Source organism: Esox lucius, chromosome 8 (genome assembly GCF_011004845.1).
Source record: "Esox lucius isolate fEsoLuc1 chromosome 8, fEsoLuc1.pri, whole genome shotgun sequence".
Lineage (NCBI taxonomy): Eukaryota > Metazoa > Chordata > Actinopteri > Esociformes > Esocidae > Esox > Esox lucius.
This window is the reverse complement of record NC_047576.1, coordinates 10,909,170-10,927,408: the sequence shown is the minus strand read 5'-3', so window position 1 is coordinate 10,927,408 and position 18,239 is coordinate 10,909,170. Positions and strand designations below refer to the sequence as shown.

Sequence of the window (18,239 nt, the reverse complement as noted above, 5' to 3'; positions counted from 1 at the left end):
CTTCAAGAGCTTCTTTTGGAATTAGGCTTCACAAAAAACTGGGTATGTACACTTATACATGTTTTTGAGTTATGTTTTTGATTTAGGGATATAGAATAATCATGCATTTATGCCTTTGTGCTGTTTGACTTAAGGACGAATTGCAGAAATACCTTATCATCCTCCGACCGTACAGTCTTACTCTCTGAGACAGACGCAGTAAATGGAGCTCAGGGATGCCAAGAGCCGACATGACACAGTGGATCAAGAGTCTCTCCACCTGTCCCTCCGTTCTGCTGAGGCAGGAAAACAAAAGCTCCCAGCTCACACTCCAGCAGAAGCTCAGGCTGTCTGAGCAGAAGCTCATTGAATTTGAGAGACAACTCTGTCTTTGCTGCAAAATCTCATGTGCTCCAATGGGAGGATTCAGGGTCTGCAGAAAACCCTAGAGTTATCTGATAAGAGGCTCCAGTCCCTTCATCAAGACTTGATGGAGTCTGAGAAGAGAGGCCAAAATATGCAGCAAATCCTAAAGGACTCGCAAGAGAAGAACCAGTCTCTAAAACATAACCTGTCTTCCTTTGAGAATACCATCCAGTCCCTCAGCCAGGGACCTTAGTGCTTCCAAAAAGGAAAGTTGAGTTCCTTCAGGACAGTAACTGGAAATCTGAGGAGAGGGTCAAGTCTCTGGAGCAGACCCTCAGCTCTTCTAAGGAAAAGGTTTCTCTCTTGCAGGAGAGCCTTACATCTTCAGAAGAAAGAGCTCAGACCATGCAGCAGAATTTTAAATCTTCAGAAGAAAATCTACAATGGATGCAACATCTGCTTAAGACTGCAAATGAAAAGTCCAAAGCCCTGAAGGAGGCTCTCAGATCTTCCAGGGAGAAATCAGAGACCTTACGAGAGGCTCTGGGGATCAGTGAGAGCCAGATTAGGGCAGCCAGGGCCAAACCGCAGTCTATGGAGAAAAGCAAAGAGGAGCAGGAGGACCAGATCAAGAGTTTGATGCAGACTCTCAGGGTCTCTGAGGAGAGGCACAACAGTATGGTGCAGGACCTGCAAATTGGTCTTCAAAGTGCCAGGGAGAAGGTGCTGATTCTGCAGAATGCATTGGAAAGGACTGAGTCAGGTCATGTGAAAGAGGTGGAGCAGCTTCAACACAAACTGAACAGAGCTACAAACAAATTAGCTTCACAGAACTGGAACTGCACAGCCAGAGTCGAGTGAGAGTAATCATTCATCGTAAAACATCATACGTTATTTTTTTAAAGATGATAGATGATTTCCCCAATGTGTGATTCTTGTTACATATTGGCTTTTAGCTGTTGCCTTAAACACTCAGTTGCTGGAACAGCGGTCAAAGAAAAGCAAGAAACTTGAGAGATCCAGTAGGTATCAAAAAGAGCTGGAGGACACTATTAAGGATCTCAGGTGAACACATCCTTTTTTTATCCGAATAAAATGAATGAAAATACTGAAGTTTTACACTTCTTGTGTCCCATATCTTTCCACTGTGTCCCATATTTCTCCTCTCTGACAGGAAGAAGCTGAACATTCAAATAGAAAAGGGGGAGTTTGCTCTGAACAGCCTGAGGATGTGTCAGAAGGACCTGACAGATGTCCATCGCCACCTACAGGGTTCAAATTCCTCCTTCACAATTGATGACCAGTACACAATGGTATATTTGGCTCATGTTATGGTTGTTCAGATTCCAAATGACCCCATTTTATGTATCACTATTTGTCTAACTCACAGGAAATCGCTGAGCCAACTACTTCTGTTTTCACAACCTGTTGTGTTCTCACAAAACCACAAAAACAAGAGCCCTTTGCTGCATCAGGAGTGGACTGGGTTGTCAGCTTTATGTTTGTTCCTCTTTTCTGCAGGTGGCCAGTTTAGGTTATTTTCAGAGTAAACCGCTTCAGAAAGAAGAAGGGAATGATAGCCACAAAAATATAGAAGAAGCCTTGAGAAGCGGAACATCATGCATTCCCCTTTCCCCATCTGCAATGCCCAAGAGGAACCTCTCTACGAGGCCTGCAGCTCCATATCCCTACAGGTAATTCATTAGAATGTCTGAATAGATGTAAAAATGTAGCTTGGATGTTTTTGCTCTCCTTGGAGATGGGATGGAAATATTCTCAGTGCCATCACAGATCTGTATGTGATGTTGTTTTCTCTTTTTTCCTTTAAAGGCATAATTTAGGCCAGGAGAAGTACCTTGGTTCCAGCTCCCTCCAATGTTTAAAGAATTCTGACAGCATACAGCATTTACTGACAGTCCAGAAAAGACTGACCAACCTTCAGTCAGGTAAAAAGCAACCAAGTCCCAGAGAGAATAACATCTAGATGAATGACATTTCAGTAAAACAGTTTAACTTTTTCATTCACTAAATTATGAAAAGGGAACACTGAATAACACATTTTAAAGGCATATTTTACTAGTTTATGTGGTTCTTTTTCCTTTTAACACAATAAGCGAATACAGATTTTGGCTAATGTTTGGCCTGTCTGGCTAAGTTCTTTTAACAAAAGTATTTGGTTAATCTTTGTACACGATAAATGTATCTAATAATGAATGTGTTTGTTTTTCTTAGTGGAATTCCAGAGCAATATAAAGGGTTTACTCCGGATGTCATGAGGGAAACTTGGGACCACTGAATTTCTGCACCACTGAAGGAACAACTCGTCATTTAAAACACTTCACAATTTGAGTATAATCAGAATGATTTTGTGGAAAATAAATAATTGCTCCTTGTCCATTTCTTACATTTTATTTTCTATAATGAGCTTACATTCCCAAGTCACCAAATTATTGTATATGAACTGAAATAATAAAGTCAAGATGTGTTTCCACCCTTCACGAAATTAAGCAAAAGGGAATGCAAAATATAAACAATACAAATAATGAGCCATATTTTTGGCTCAAACATAAGGGGGAGATGTATTCAGTGAGGAAAAAATGTATTTGATCCCCTGTTGATTTTGTACGTTTGACCCACTGACAAAGAAATGATCACTCTATAATTTTAATGGTAGGTTTATTTGAACAGTGAGGCAGAATAACAACAAATAATCCAGAAAAACGCTCATGTCACAAATGTTTTAAATTGATTTGCATTTTAATGAGTGATTTGATCCCCTCTCAATCAGAAAGATTTCTGTCCTCTGTATGTGCATGACAGAGTACACAATATTCGGGTGACCAGGTATCAAGCAAGGCTAATATATTTGTGATGAGCATTCCCTAGCCTTCTGGTGAGCCGGCTCATCTGGCTTCATTCACCTAAAAGAGCTGGGGCCCTCATTTATCAATGTTGTAGCAATGAACAGCAATGTTTCGTAAACCATGAGTGCGATCATTTCTAAGCAAAATGTGGGATTTATCAATCTTTACACATACTTGAGAAGGTGCGTAAATTTAAGCACAGCTCTGACCATGTGTACGCACAGCACCTTGTGGTAGAAAAGTCAAACTGCTAATGAAATACCATCCACCAAATGGATAAAGAATTGACATACTGGACCAAATCATAAACTATGAAGAAAAAAAGATAATACATTAATAGTTTATTCATGTATTGCTTTAATAGTTTACTCAGGGTGCTATCGAATTCATAAACATGAAACCATTTAAGCCTAATTGAATAATTAAGTAAATTAGAAAGAGAATGGAATGTAAGGTTGGAGGTAATTTAGTTAAACCAGTTAAATAATGTAAAAGGCAACACAGGCCTTTTGACTTGTCCAAAATGGCAAATCTTACATTGCTGGAGGATCTGGCACAAGCTGCATTACACAAGGAGTGTGTTTTCAATGAGCGTGCATATTTTTTTTGCTGAGAGCATCACTTGGCTTATTAGAAGATTTCATTTTCCATTTATTTTGTCATATATATTTATTATATTTATTGTCAAGAAATAATATTTAGATGTGGTCCATGTCTGAATATGGTTGTGAAAATAAAGCTCGACCTGCCATCAATTGATGTGTCTGTATTCCTTCAAACACACCAACTGACACTCCTCTGTTACACTTATATCCCTTTTGTGGATCATAATTTTTCTTTGCATATGTATTCAAATCATTTCATTTAATTAAATGTTCAGCACTCAGATGAGGCATAAGTTACCACAGCTCTAACTGTTCCCAAGCAATATTTATTATCTTATTTGTCATTGCTGAGGGCTCCAAAAAATTTGGCTTATTTTGCTTACACTTCGGTGAACAGAAGTTCATTTCTGCATCTTCATTTCTTTCCTTTGTCTTTTGATTTCTCCATGTTGACAGACTGAATTGGTGATATTTCTTTCAACATAAAGGAAGGCTTGTGACCGGAAAAAAAATTACAAATGTCATTTAGAAGGATATCTTCATGTAAATGAACCTTCACATGCACTAGAACAGTGTTTTAGAAAGTTTCTGATTCATCATAGCAAAATACGTAAGTGTGCGTAAATCAGGCGTATGAGCAATTGTTTAATACCAACTTTTTGAACATTCTTAATTTTCTTCGTACGAGTTAATTTAGAAGCTTTTCTACGCAACATTGATAGATGAGGACCTGGGTCATTTGGCTCCTGAAGTCCCTTTTTTTAAATGCTTAAAATAACCTCCAAAACAATAAAAAGGCCAAATAATGTTATATTTAAAGGCGAAAAGGTAGTAGAATTGTAGAAGAAAAAAAAAATGCATGTTTTAAACTGATTTAATCTTAAACGTTATAACAGCTTAGATCACTGTTTTGTGTGTACTGATGTTATCTTACTGGAACAAGACACGTGGATAACAAAGACGCGGTCTCCACTTTATACATTGATTCTGCAATGCGGATACTTAATCTTTAGTCAATACGTTTTCACCTTGTTCACAAATAATCCTTCTTTGACCTTAAACTTTAAAGAAAGCAAGGGGCCAAATGAACAGCTCCTTTAATCAATGCGATACGATTTCCAACGTTCAACAAACAGAGACGGCCCGTCACTACAAAATTCCAGGTTCCAATTCCAATTGGTGGTAATATTTATGGTCCACGCCCTTACTTATGATCGTTGGTGAATATTGCATTTACAATGTTATTATTTGTCATTGCATCAATCAATTCATAGAAGGACTCCTCTAATTGGTCAATCCAGTTGCCTCTCACCTCAAGTGTGTCGGAGCCTGGTGTCTTGCGGTTTGGTAGTTCGCATTTGGAATAAGGAGGCAGTTTTGGGTGTTGAACGTACTTTTTGAAAAGTGGTAAATCGTCAGAATGGGAAACCGGGACGACGAATACGACCTATCATATTCCAAAGGTAATACGCGAAATTTTTGCAAGCTTAGTAGTTATGGAACCATTATAGTATAGGTAGTCCGGTGTACTCGCCTTCTTCTCACTATGAAGTTAATGAGAGAGTAGAGAGGAAGTCCAACCTAGCCAGCTAACGTTACGTTTAGCCGAACTAGCTCATCTATCAGGTTAGCTAGCTTACAAGTGGGGTATCTACGCGCGTCTAGACATTGTAATTTACTTACCTGCTGGTTTGCTAAAATACTAAGTCAATATGGAAATATGTATACATAGCCAGTGAATCACGTTTGTATCGTATACACACGACTGGATTGGGTACCAAATAGCTAACGTTAGCTAGCTAAGTAGTTAATGTCTTAACGTCATCAGCTGGGATAGTGCTGTAAACGTAAAGTGTAGTTGCTTTACTCAGTAAGCCAAATCACGGTTGACAAGGCAATCCATTACGTCCAGTTAGTAACGAGAAAGCCTGCAGATACTTCTAATAGGGTAGCATGGTCCAAATTCTGATATATGAAGAACAATTTACGGCCAACGTAGCTATGCTTCTCTTGTCCTGCTACTAGCTACAGTACCAGACAAAATGGTTTGTCATCCTAATAATTAGAACAAACAGCACTCAAAATTGACACCTTTCATGAATGTCAGTTAACCAGCTAAAAAAGACATTGTCAAGTAATTTGGGCATCATTTAATTATTTTAATTTGCTGAACAATTATCCTCTCCAGTCACCTCTGAAACACAAACCTTCACTGTGACATATCAGCCTGTCCTTGAAGTTTGCATTGTTAACGTTGTCTGTGTTTTGGTGCCAGTGGTGCTGATTGGAGACTCTGGTGTTGGAAAGAGTAACCTGCTGTCCCGTTTCACACGGAATGAGTTCAACCTGGAGAGCAAAAGCACCATCGGTGTGGAGTTTGCCACCCGCAGCATCCAGGTGGATGGCAAGACGATAAAGGCCCAGATCTGGGATACAGCTGGACAGGAGCGCTACCGAGCCATCACCTCAGCGTGAGTGGAGGAGGGTGGTCGTCTTTCTGTAACCTGTCCTCTATGGAGCCATTAGACTTTTGTACTACCATTCTGAGAAAATGCTTCCTATAAGCTTAGACCTTTTCTCCTTGCTCTTCCCATTCAGGTACTACCGGGGGGCGGTCGGCGCTCTCCTAGTTTATGACATTGCCAAGCATCTGACCTATGAAAATGTGGAGCGATGGCTGAAGGAGCTCCGGGACCACGCCGATAATAACATCGTCATCATGCTGGTGGGCAACAAGAGTGACCTGCGCCACCTCAGGGCTGTGCCCACAGACGAGGCTCGCGCATTTGCAGGTCAGCAAGAGTGGAGAATGCAGTAGCTTAATGTGGGGACCGAGATGTTGTAAACACGCACCCGTTTGTCTCAGCTCACTCATTTCTCTTTCCCCCCTCAGAGAAGAACACACTATCATTTATTGAGACATCCGCTTTGGACTCCACTAATGTAGAAGAGGCATTCAAAAACATCCTCACAGGTGAGAGGCAGGAGCCAGTGTGTAAGACTAGCGACTCCTTATTGTGCACACAAAACTGTTGTCATGCACAACTTCTGGCTGCAACCAAATCAGTCCAGCAAATGTTACTGGCAGGTTTCTACACAGTGCACCTTTAAACACATGTGAGGTGTTCTCATACACTTACAAGTTACATAGATAGATTGGTTGGTCTTTGCTAAATGCATTTTTGGATGCTGCCGAAAATGTAATTATGTAAAGGTACTCATAAGCATTGTGTAAAAAAAGAGAGAAAAAAAAGGGTGTCCTTTGCCCTGTGTTCTGCAACCAAATTCCATCACAAAGGGGTATATTTACATTAGTTAGTTTCAAGTCAAGTTCTAGCACATTCATTCTGTTGATGAGAAATATCCATAAACGGTGCCTTTGGAAAGTATTCCGACCACTTCACTTTCTCCATATTGTTATAGACTTAATTTATATGAATTTCTTATGTCAATCTGTTCACAATACCTAATAATTAGGACGTTCATGCCAATTTGTTGAAAATAAGAAAATAATGTACAGTAAGTAATCAGACCATTTATTCAGTCCTGGCTTTGACTGTGATACTCATGGAGATTCACAGTCTTGTCCCAAAGCAACAATGGCCTGATTGATGGAGCACTAAAGAGTTGGTTTTCATTTTGGCAGGTTCTTATTCAAATCCCTGACCACTTATTGGGATCTTTTGATGCTTTTCTTTTTTTCTTTTTCTCCATACCTTTTCCCCGATCTGTGTTTTCAGAATTTTATCTTTGAGCTTTTTTGCTCTGACATGCGCTGTGGGACCTTATATAGACAGTTGTGGGCCTTTAAGACAGTTGTGGGTCAATTTAATTTGCCACAGGTGGACTGTAAAAGTTATAGGGATATCTCAAGGCGGGTCAATGGACACAGGAGGCATCTAAGGTCAATTTGGAGTGTCATGACAAATAGTCTGAATACATGAGTTTTCAGTTTTTCCATTTTCAATAAACAGGCACAAATATTTAAACATGTTTTCGCTGTCATTATAGGGTTTTATTTGTAGATTGATGGCAAAAACAATATTTCAAAGTCTTTAACACAAGTAAATGTAGAGAAGGTAAAGGGGTCATAAAACTTTCTGAAGGCACTGTAGTTCTATATCTAATACTGTTTAAGATTATTGTTTTGACTGGCAATATTATTTCTGTTTTTTCGTTCTACCCAAAACATATCAGAAGCCTAAAATATTTGTAGTCACTTTTGATGAAAATTACATCTCTAGTGCAGTACCAAATCACATAACACAGAATTTATTAATCAACATCATGTAGGGCAGTGTTTCTCAACCCTGCTCCTGGAAACCCCCCTGCTCTGCATGTTTTAGATTCTCTCCCTTCCCTAACATACCTGATAGAGCTCATGAAGGACTTGATAATTAACTGATCATTTGAATTCGGTGTGACAGAGCAGGGAGAGATCTAAAACATGCAGGGCAGGGGGGCGCCCAGGAGCAGTGTTCAGAAACACTGATTTAGTGAGTTCCCTTGGAATTCCCAGCCCTAATTGGTGTGGGTATTAAGGACCGAGTAGTTAATGAACACTTCCTCCTTTCACAGAAATCCACCGAATTGTTGTCACAGAAGCAGATTGCTGACAGATCAGCACATGAAGAAATCTCCAGGCAACAATGTAGTGGATATCAGTGTCCCTCCCACCACCGATGGGCAGAAAAAACAAACTACCCTGCTGCCAAAGCCTGTGACTTTCGATGCTACCCTCCCACCTAAACCCTTCATTTGGTTCATCTCTGCTTTTCTCCTGGATGTAATGCTGCTTCTCTCTCTTCCTCTACTGTTTTAAGTCTCCGGACACTGAGACTCTTTAGATAACATTCCGTTTTCTCCTGTCCTTTGTGTCTGTATGCTATCTTCTATCCTCAGTCTGTGTCTTTTTACTATTTGATATTCAGGCTTTGATCATGTGACCCAGGCCTCTAGAAAGGAATGGTGAGGGATCAGTTTGTCCTGAACTTCTGGTTGCCTCATTGTTGTCCCGCTCAATCCCTGTTCTGAATGTGGCATAAAAGGATCATAAGCAGGGACCTGGGCAAGTGAATGAACTGAACTGTTTTCAGAAAATTCAGTTTATTGTTGAATCCTGTGGTTCACAATTATACCAAAGTGTGGCTGCAATCATTATCAGTCTGAAATAATCTCATCTAAAGGGTTAAGCTTTGCGGAGGGCCATTAGTCCAATTGGACTTTTCCAATAACTAAATATGCTTGTTATTAGCGTTGGCTACTTTTCTCATCGTGCTTCGTAAATACCGTGAACTGATTTTTTAAATCTGAATAGAACTTAAAGGAAAAGTGATGCCGCTTTTGTTCTGCCAATCATTTCAATGGAACTCGCCATGTAAGTGCTGGGGGGCTGCTATAAACACTTAGTACCTAAAGTAGAGGTTGCCTAATTGCTTCACTCTAGTAAAACCTAAAAAACAATTGACAGTAGGATTTAACAAAGGTGTTTAATTGACTTGGAACAAATGTTTGTTTGGTCTTCCCCTTCTAGTAAAATTGCCTTTTAGGAGGGCGGTCACTAGGTTACACCATGCATCTTTTTTTTTTATATCTAACCAAATTTGTGATTTACTCAGAACAGTATGAATTCAAGTATTATAGTTAAATACTGGAACTTTTAGTGTATAGTTATACTGTACATGTTAACATTATTGACACTTAATACAGAAATGCGTATTCATTGTCATGTCTTTCAGTAGGATATTTCTCAAATAGGGAGTGCAATTTGAGACTTGTTTACTAGACTTTAAAGGATTGAATAAACCAATGCAGAAAGAGTGCACTGAAATGGTAGACTTAAAGCAATAGTTACATTTTTGAAAGTCGTGGTAACTGCGTGGTCACGAGAAAATGTTTTCATTAACTATTGTCAAGTACATTGTAACTTTGCTAAAATGTCAATGTGAATAGTTTATTTTATACTATATCCATGAAGAAAAATAATCAACTTGATTTATTTACACAATTAAATATTTCCCCATATTAAACTACCATCACACAGTCACAATGAAGTATTTCATTTATTTTATTACGTGCATTACAATGTTAATGGAAGTTGCTTATTTGAATAATTGTTTGCTTTTGACCTTAATGTACATTTTACCAAATAAAGGTAATTTTCATATGTACATATTTTATCTACAAAGGGGTGAATGTATTTGTATTTTTACTGTAGCTCTTAGACCGCAGAATGCCATCCTAGTAGCGAACAAGAGCGTATTACAGGCAGTAGCGAGCAACATAGCGCTAGTTAGCTATGCTGAACGGAAACGCCGTCCCCGTTTGTAGTGCCTGGAAGAGGCTACTGTTGTCGTCTGGCAGCTAGGCGAGAATTCACACAGCCAGCCAGCTGAAATGAAATAAGAAATTTGTCGACATTTATGGTTTCTATAGAGTACAATTTTATATATTGTCAACCCCACATATCGCCGATTAAAATGAAAAAAGGAACGCTGTGAGTAATTTCATTTTTTCTATCGTCTCGTTTGGCTAGGTACAGTCAGTAGCAAAAGAAATGACATGTACATAGCTAGCTTTTGATTGTAGTAGGCCAACGACACCTTTTTCCTAGCGGAAGGCATTCGTTCTGATAAACTACTATTGTTAGCACATAATTGATCCACAAATTGTCAGTGGCATGATATAGTCTGTTCTTTATGTAGTTAGGTAGCTAGCTCGCAGTGGTTATAGGCTAGCATAGCATGCTAAAAACAGCTGGCTGGTCAGGTGACCAAATTATCCAACCGTGTCTTTCAGTCGGAGGTTTTGTGTCTAGTACTAGACTCAAAAAGTGTACAGTATGTAGTCATCGAGGATTCGAGGAGACTTCAAACAAGATGTCCCTAGCTAGCATGTAGTTGATTATTAGTCATTAAAAAAAATCTTCCTCTGTATTACTGAAAATAATAGTCTAGAACTGAAAAAATTCTGTCCCAGTGACTCATTTTGGGGAGACCAGAATGTCTAGCCACTGTCGGATATTGATGTTCTGCTGTCTGGATCGACGTTAGTGTCTGCTTTGTATTCAAACTTTTACAGTTGGACTTTTGATCAACGATGTAATATCAAAACCATATAATTAAAAGCTATCATTTGGTAAGTAGTGCGTTTTCTGTAAGCTGTAAATAGCTTTTAGACACCGACTACCCAGTACTACAACACATTATCTGAGAAGGTTATCTGAGTGAGAATATGGAAAGACGAAGTATATCACTCATTTGGTCCCTGCTGCTCAAAAAGAGATGTCCTCTTATTAATAGGTGTTGTATTTTGGCAAATACATTATTTGACAGGAAAGTGGTGAGAGAAATTAGCGTTTTTTTGCTGAAAGAGCAGTAGGCTGGTTTTGAATCCAGACTGCAGCGGTATATGTACACCAGAGGCAGTGGCTTAGACCTCTGGGCCACTATAGGACAATTTTAAAGCCTGCATCCAAAGAAGGGGTGTGAGCAGTTGTTGAGCGAGTTGTGCTACTGTGGCTATAAACCTGACTGTTTCATTGTATTATCAGCAAATCCAATATCAGCTTTCAGTTTCTGTCCAAACGTATTGATTTGTGTTAGTGTCAATTGGTTCTTTGTACTGAGATCCGCAATTGAACTTTTAGCTAAAATGAAATTAGCACTATGAAATGAGTTTTATGACGTAAATGTAACTCAATCCAATCTCTCTCCAGCTATTGGGCTTAACCATTTGGACGGAGCGGGGTCTGCTCCCCATCGTCCTCCTGACCCCTTGACCCCCCAACCCCCACCCCGGACAGCGTAACCATGACGACAGGGGAGTGTTGCCACCTTCCGGGTTCCCTGTGTGACTGCACTGGTAATGCTGCCCTCTCCAAAAGCGTGGAGGATTCAGACAACTGCAGGGCTCAGTATGTCACCCAGGTCACAGCCAAAGATGGACGGCTGCTCTCCACCATCATCAAACCCCTGAGCACACAAAGGTAGTGTGGCTGAAAAGCCTCTTCCAGAGCTAAGCAATTCTGCAATGTTTAGGGCTTTCCAACAGACGATTACAGCAGTAGTCCTAGTCACATCAGGACCTTGTTTGTGTATGTGTCTGAGTGTGGGTGCAGCATTGAGGAAAATTAGTTAATGTTGGCCCTAGTGATATCTGTGAGGTTGTAGTATGTAAATCCAGTCTAAGTCCTTTGTTCATGGCAAAAATTATTTCTCCTGTGTTTTCTCCAGTGATGGGCCAATATGCCGGATCTGCCACGAGGGGGCCAACGGCGAGGGGCTCCTGTCCCCCTGTGATTGCACAGGGACTCTGGGCACTGTCCACAAGAGCTGCTTGGAGAAGTGGCTGTCCTCCTCCAACACCAGCTACTGTGAGCTGTGCCACACAGAGTTCACGATTGAGCGCAGGCCCAGGCCCCTCACAGAGGTAACAAAGGTCAATGCCTTTAGCTTGACTGCACTCCTCTGCCTGCACATGTACGTGCCTGTGTGTCTGCAGTTTGCCAGTGTTGGCCCTCCTCTGCCTGTGTGTCTGCAGTTTGCCTGTGTTGCCCCTCCTCTGCCTGTGTGTCTGCAGTTTGCCTGTGTTGGCCCTCCTATGCCTGTGTATCTGCAGTTTGCCTGTGTTGGCCCTCCCCTGCCTGTGTTGCCCCTCCTCTGCCTGTGTGTCTGCAGTTTGCCTGTGTTGGCCTTCCTCTGCCTGTGTTGCCCCTCCTCTGCCCGTGTTGGCCCTCTGCCCGTGTTGGTCCTCCACCCATGTTGTTCCTCCACTGCCTGTGTGTCTGCAGTTTGCCTGTGTGGGCCCCTCCTCTGCCTGTGTTGGCCCTCCTCTGCCTGTGTTGATCCTCATCTACCCTTGTGTCTGCAGTTTGCCTGTGTTGGCCCTCCTCTGGCTGTGTGTCTGTAGTTTGCCTGTGTTGGCCCTCCTTAGCCTGACTTAGTTTGACTTGGTTATATTCTGTCTGTGCATATTAAATCCCAAATACGTAAACCAACATGTAGTAATTTAGGGATTAGGGATTTTGTAAATGTTTTTGTGGTTCTTTGCAATGGTGCGTTAAAGAGAACTGTGAGCTTGGGAAATAAACTGTTAGACAGGAGAAAATGTGACTTCAGTAATCTTTGTGTTGGAGAAGTTGAGGTTGACGGGTTTCTATCTTGTAATTCTGGGCTGACCGTAATAAATTAAATGTTTTATCAGATTTTTGATTTGTCTTGAGTGCGCCAGAATGTGAATCACCTTTATCCGCTAAATATGTTCACACATACTCCCAATTTGACTTTTATTAGTGGTAGACAACATATTGGGACATAATACCCAACATATATTCTAAATGTACATACATATTCAGTAGGTGGTGAGCAGTTAAGATATGAGCTGAGTATATCCTATAATTAAATTTACAGTTGAAATACATATTTACAGATTCACAATGCCTGTATGTGAGTCTATACCAGCAGTTGAGTTTTGGGTGCAATATAGTACAGCTGTTAAGTTAACAGTTGGAGGTGGATCAATGTGGTGAGCATAGTATTGTTAGTCTCTGTCAGACAAATGGCTGTTTTCTGACATACTTCCTTATCCTGGAGTCATTTTGGAACTTGATTCCTTTATTTAAGCGTTAACCATGTAAGTCAGTTGACAACCGGTTGTCATTTTCAGTGATCTGGTCAAAGGCATTCAATGCCACAGGACAGGGGAACACCCAAAACCACATAAATTATGTGAAAAACACACTTAATGTATGTCCAGTTTGCAACCAGTGACCCGATCTGGGGACTGTGATATGTGTTGCAGTGGGCAGACGCTGGAGTTGGAATGGGCCATCATGTGTTTATGTAATTAATGACTCATGAACCCACCTAGTCTAGCCTTTGATCTAATTAAAGCAAAACAAAGAAGTCCTCGTCATTGTCCAGTGACCCTGTTTGGGTTTTTTGAACATGCCCAGTTTTCCGGCTGGGCCAGTGGCTCACTGCATGTTCTTTGTCTTTCCTGGGGGGTTTTTCTACTCTTTCTCTCCACAGTGGCTTAGGGACCCGGGCCCCCGTAACGAGAAGCGCACATTGTTCTGTGACATGGTGTGCTTCCTGTTTATCACGCCCCTTGCGGCCATCTCCGGCTGGCTGTGTCTGAGGGGTGCCCAGGACCACCTGCACTTCAACAGTAGACTGGAGGCAGTGGGCCTAATCGCCCTCACCATTGCCCTCTTTACCATCTATGTCCTCTGGACTCTGGTAAGTAGGCACATATCCAGAATCAACTAGCCCTTCCCAGATCCCAACCTTCAGCATTTAGTGGAATTAATATTAACCTGACTATAGATCAGTGTTAGTGTACAAGCATCTTATTCCATAACCACCACTACAACACTGTAGGGTTTTTGGTGGAAATAATAGTCTGGATTTTCTTGTAGCCTGTCTTCTGGAGTGATTACGCAGCAAATATATAATTTCATGCATAATGGTTATTTTCTGAGCATTCTTGGAACATATCGGTTTCCTATTAAACCCTTGTATGTTTCCAGCTCTTAATTCTGACAGCAGTTTTCAAACCGTTAATGTGCTAAAGTTGAACATAAATATCCTATATTTTTCCTTTTCTCTACCTTTTTTCTGCAGGTGTCATTCCGCTACCACTGTCAGCTTTACTCTGAGTGGAGACGAACCAATCAGAAAGTACGCCTGCTCCTTCCAGACGGAAAGGGGGCGTTTTCAACCCAGCATTCCTTGCTCTCCACCAAGCTGCTCAAAAAGACAGCAGATGAGACCATAGTTTGAGGTCAAAGGTGGGAAGATTGAAGTTGGCGTTTTTCTTCGTGTGCTGGAGGTTCTTGGCAAAAGACCACATCTCCAACCAGAGTTCTAGCACTTGTGGATGCATTTTTTTCCTTTTCTATTTAAATCCTTTTTAACTGTGTGTATCATCTTTATCAGCACTTCATTTTCCACCTCTGTTTTTTGTTTATTCATGTGCGCCTCCAATGGTGTACCGTGGATCTGGTGAAACCAGTATGATGTTTGGGAAGGTTTGGTTAAGGGCAGTTGGATGCTGCTGTGCCCTGCAATGAAACAACCAAGTATTGGACAGACAGCTGCTAAAGCTTTAAGACAAAACTCTGACTTTTTCTCTTCACTATCTCCAGTTCTCCACCGACTCTAACAGTTTAGAATGGATCTATGACCCTGGTCTAACTAAAGCATTTTATTCAGTGGTTTCTTTACCCCAGAGCACAGAAGGTTAAACATTTGAATTCTGTATACCTGCTGTTGGCTATTCAGCTGTAGGATAAAAAAAAATGTTGACACAAGACAGTTGATTTTCTTCAGATGACTCCATCTGTTTTCCCCCCTGGTGTGAGCAGAAAGGCCATTATTAAAGATTGAGATTGTGCAATAAAACACTGGATGCGTCCTCTCACCGTACATGATGAGAGCGCTACCAAAACACACAGTTTTGCATGCATGCAATGTAACTTTTTTTATTTTCTGGGAAATGGTCTAACTTTTTTACTTTAATGGATTTAAAGAGAGGTTGGTTGAACTCCCAGTGATCTGGTGTTACTAGTTAGTATGTTGATCATGGCGTTCTTGCTAGGAATATGCACAGTTCTTTCATAGTATCAGCACTTAATGAAAACTGTTTAAATAGATTGGATGGTTGGATGTATGTCTAGATGCCACTAATGGAAAACTTTAACAAACAAGATTCCTCCGACAAGTAGTTCAAATGTTTTGTGATTGATAAAAATGAAGGCTTACCTTTCCAGGACAATATTAGAGTAGTGCAAGGTAAAATTTAAACCTGCTGGAAATCAGGGGTTATTGCTTTCCGAAGACAAAAGCCAATGAAAGGCTGTTACTTGTTGTTTTTATGTATATTATGTGTGTCTCTGTGTAATCACAACAATAGCTAGTAATCGCAGCAGCAACAGCTTAGATTGGTTGGTTGATGTTACTTCAGGTTTTGTAGCAGTTGTATTCTCTTTCTGACATGCCGGCAACCAGACTCAGACAGTTAAAGGTCTATAAATTCAGACTGTCCTGACAAACCAGTGTCTGGTGCCATACAAGTGTTACCATACATCTACCTGAGATTTGAAACGCACGAGGTGACCTCTGGATAACAGAGAGATATGCAAAACTGCAGATTCATAGGGCTGGCCATGGCTTGGTGAATTTGTTGACTTCACTATCAGCTGTTTGAATCTTTTAAGAATATTCATGGGCATTTGGTTTGAGTTCCTTTGTTTTATTTGTTTCTCTCATTTATACCGTTTCTTCGTGAGTTTTATAAACACTATGTTCCCCTGTTGGTATTACATGTGTTGTTCAGTATAGTGCCCAAGATGGAGCGGAAAGGTATTGGCTGTGTGTACATATCCTCCTCACTAGGAAACTCCCATTATACTGCACAGAAACCTGGCTTAGATTTGACACCTACTTATTTCAGTAATAGCAGATTTTTTTCAATCACTTGGCCATCATCTTACTGTGTAAAGTTACAGGGTCAACAGAACCTCTAGGCTTCATGCATTGATTCCACTAAATACCTAAAATGCTTTAGAGTGGGACAGCTATCCAGTGGGAGACTTATGAAGCTGGGAGAATCCTAGTGGGGAGAGAAGCCTTCTGAATTCAGATTAAACCTGAAAAGATAAATAGGAAAAGAGGAAGTCATCTTCTGAACTTTAGCTGGATAGATGGACACAAGTCAGCCCAGTTCTATGGTGTCCTCTTGGGAAAAGAGAAATGTAACCACCTGTTTATTTTTGTTGAAGTGAAGATTTGTCACTCTAAAGAAATCCTCTTGTATGGACATTGTTTTTATGTTGTTTAAAGGTAATGTTGTGCAATAGTAATATAAGAGCGTAGTATGAGGTTATTTTACTGTACGCCAATATGGGTGGCAGGTTGGAAAAGCATTGATGTAGTCTGGGTACCAGTCTCTTTACCTAACGTAACTCTCCTTGCCACGGCCAGTGGTTGGCACATGACATGTAAAACACAGAGGGGACGGTAAGCTCAAAGAGCCTGGTACCCAGCCTCGTGTTGATGTTTCAGCATGAGTTGTTATCTGCATTGTTAGCAATGGGTCACTGCCTTGTCACATGTTGTCTCTGATTGGTTTGTTAACCTCCACTTGACATTGGGAGCCATGGAGACTATTGTGTTGGGCGTGGTTACAGCCAGTGTGCAATTTGATAACTTTATCAATGCTTTTCTTTCCTATAACCTTAACAGTGCATAAGCAAATAATGAAAATCATGTTAAAGTTAGTGCTTACTATAGATCATAGCAGTTTGCTCAGTTGTGCTGGCTGAGAGGGCCACAATAGGCCATTTTCTTTTGATATGCAAGTCTGAGAGTTGCTTGTAATATGCAACAGGGCTCCAAATGAAAGTAGCTCAGAGTCTGGCCTTATTAGACTGCAGTATTATAACTGATCAGCTCAACTCAAACAAGTCCTTCTTTCCTAAGAAGTGTTGATTCTTGTATTTTATATATCAAATGGCACTTTCGCAAACCTATAATGGAAATAAATACTGGTTGTTAATATAGTCTCACAATAAAGACTTGGAGGAATGTAAAAAGCTGATATTTCTGATAATACCATTTCTGTTGTTTGGATATCAGCTCCTCCTGATCGTTTTTGATTTAAAGATAAAACAAAGATTCCAGGGCATTGTCATGCTCATATGAAAAATTAACAGCATACCAGATTGTTGGATTTGTTTATTGTTTTGTTAATGTTTAAGTCTCTTGTTAATTTTGCCACTGTTTTAATATATCCATATTGTATCCATTATAATTTATGTTTACATTTATTCATTAAGCAAGTGATTTTCATCACTCTTAAACATGGTTTTAAATACTAAATGGTTTATGTTGTGCAATGGAAAAATGAATTCTTCACCAAAATATGTTGCTGCTTGCAAATCAGCCAATAATATTGTGCAAAGCAAATTTAAAAAATGAAGCAAACAGTATGGTTAATCATCCCAGACTCTTTTGTCTTCTTAATAATGATGACTCTGGCTAGTACCGCACCATCCTCACTTGATATTTATTGGCACATCCAGATGTCGGCAGCCCTTAGCACTTTAGTCAAAAATATAATTATTTACAAAATGTCGGTTGTCAGTAACCAACTGCCGTCTTTGTCAATCGCATGCAAATGTTGCAAGAACTTTCTGTCAGAAAGGGCTTGGTCACATTTGGTTTGGTCCAGAGGTTACCGCTCATTGTAGTTTAACGCTTCGGCACTTTTTGTTTTTGCGTGGACAGATAACGTAAAGTTTGTAAGGCATCTGTTTCCTGGTTTTCATTCACTTGCAGTTAAGCAAGACGGAGGTCCCATGTAGATCAGTATGGTAGAGGTTAACGATAAATAAATGCAATCGCTCCTGAAATCACTGTGT

The 18,239-nt window shown here is 40.4% G+C and overlaps 3 protein-coding genes across 4 annotated transcripts; all 3 read left to right on the top strand.

Moving 5' to 3' along the window:
- Window positions 1-230: 230 nt before the first annotated feature.
- Window positions 231-2,960, top strand: LOC105011661 (protein BCAP-like). Its single transcript, XM_034293844.1, has 8 exons — window positions 231-366; window positions 578-1,037; window positions 1,121-1,197; window positions 1,302-1,410; window positions 1,520-1,658; window positions 1,867-2,039; window positions 2,176-2,291; window positions 2,578-2,960. Exons 1-8 carry the CDS (start codon window positions 231-233, stop codon window positions 2,619-2,621), a joined length of 1,254 nt encoding a protein of 417 aa, XP_034149735.1. The 3' UTR covers window positions 2,622-2,960.
- Window positions 2,961-5,234: 2,274 nt separating this feature from the next.
- Window positions 5,235-9,860, top strand: LOC105011499 (ras-related protein Rab-11B). The gene is given in 8 exon segments (XM_034293843.1): window positions 5,235-5,277; window positions 6,054-6,285; window positions 6,413-6,606; window positions 6,708-6,788; window positions 8,393-8,409; window positions 8,411-8,449; window positions 8,451-8,504; window positions 8,506-9,860. Coding segments are annotated over 8 exon segments (693 nt in total). The 3' UTR covers window positions 8,539-9,860.
- A 131-nt stretch (window positions 9,861-9,991) lies between these two features.
- Window positions 9,992-17,817, top strand: march2 (membrane-associated ring finger (C3HC4) 2). Of its 2 annotated transcripts, none has more exons than XM_010871557.4 (5): window positions 9,992-10,310; window positions 11,532-11,801; window positions 12,049-12,244; window positions 13,846-14,055; window positions 14,440-17,817. In XM_010871557.4, the coding sequence occupies exons 2-5, from the start codon at window positions 11,626-11,628 to the stop codon at window positions 14,596-14,598; spliced, it is 741 nt and encodes a 246-aa protein (XP_010869859.2). In that variant the 5' UTR covers window positions 9,992-10,310; window positions 11,532-11,625; the 3' UTR covers window positions 14,599-17,817. The 2 variants fall into 2 exon arrangements, with proteins under 2 accessions (XP_010869859.2, XP_010869860.2); XM_010871558.3 differs by lacking the exon at window positions 9,992-10,310 and adding an exon at window positions 10,680-10,951.
- Window positions 17,818-18,239: the final 422 nt, after the last annotated feature.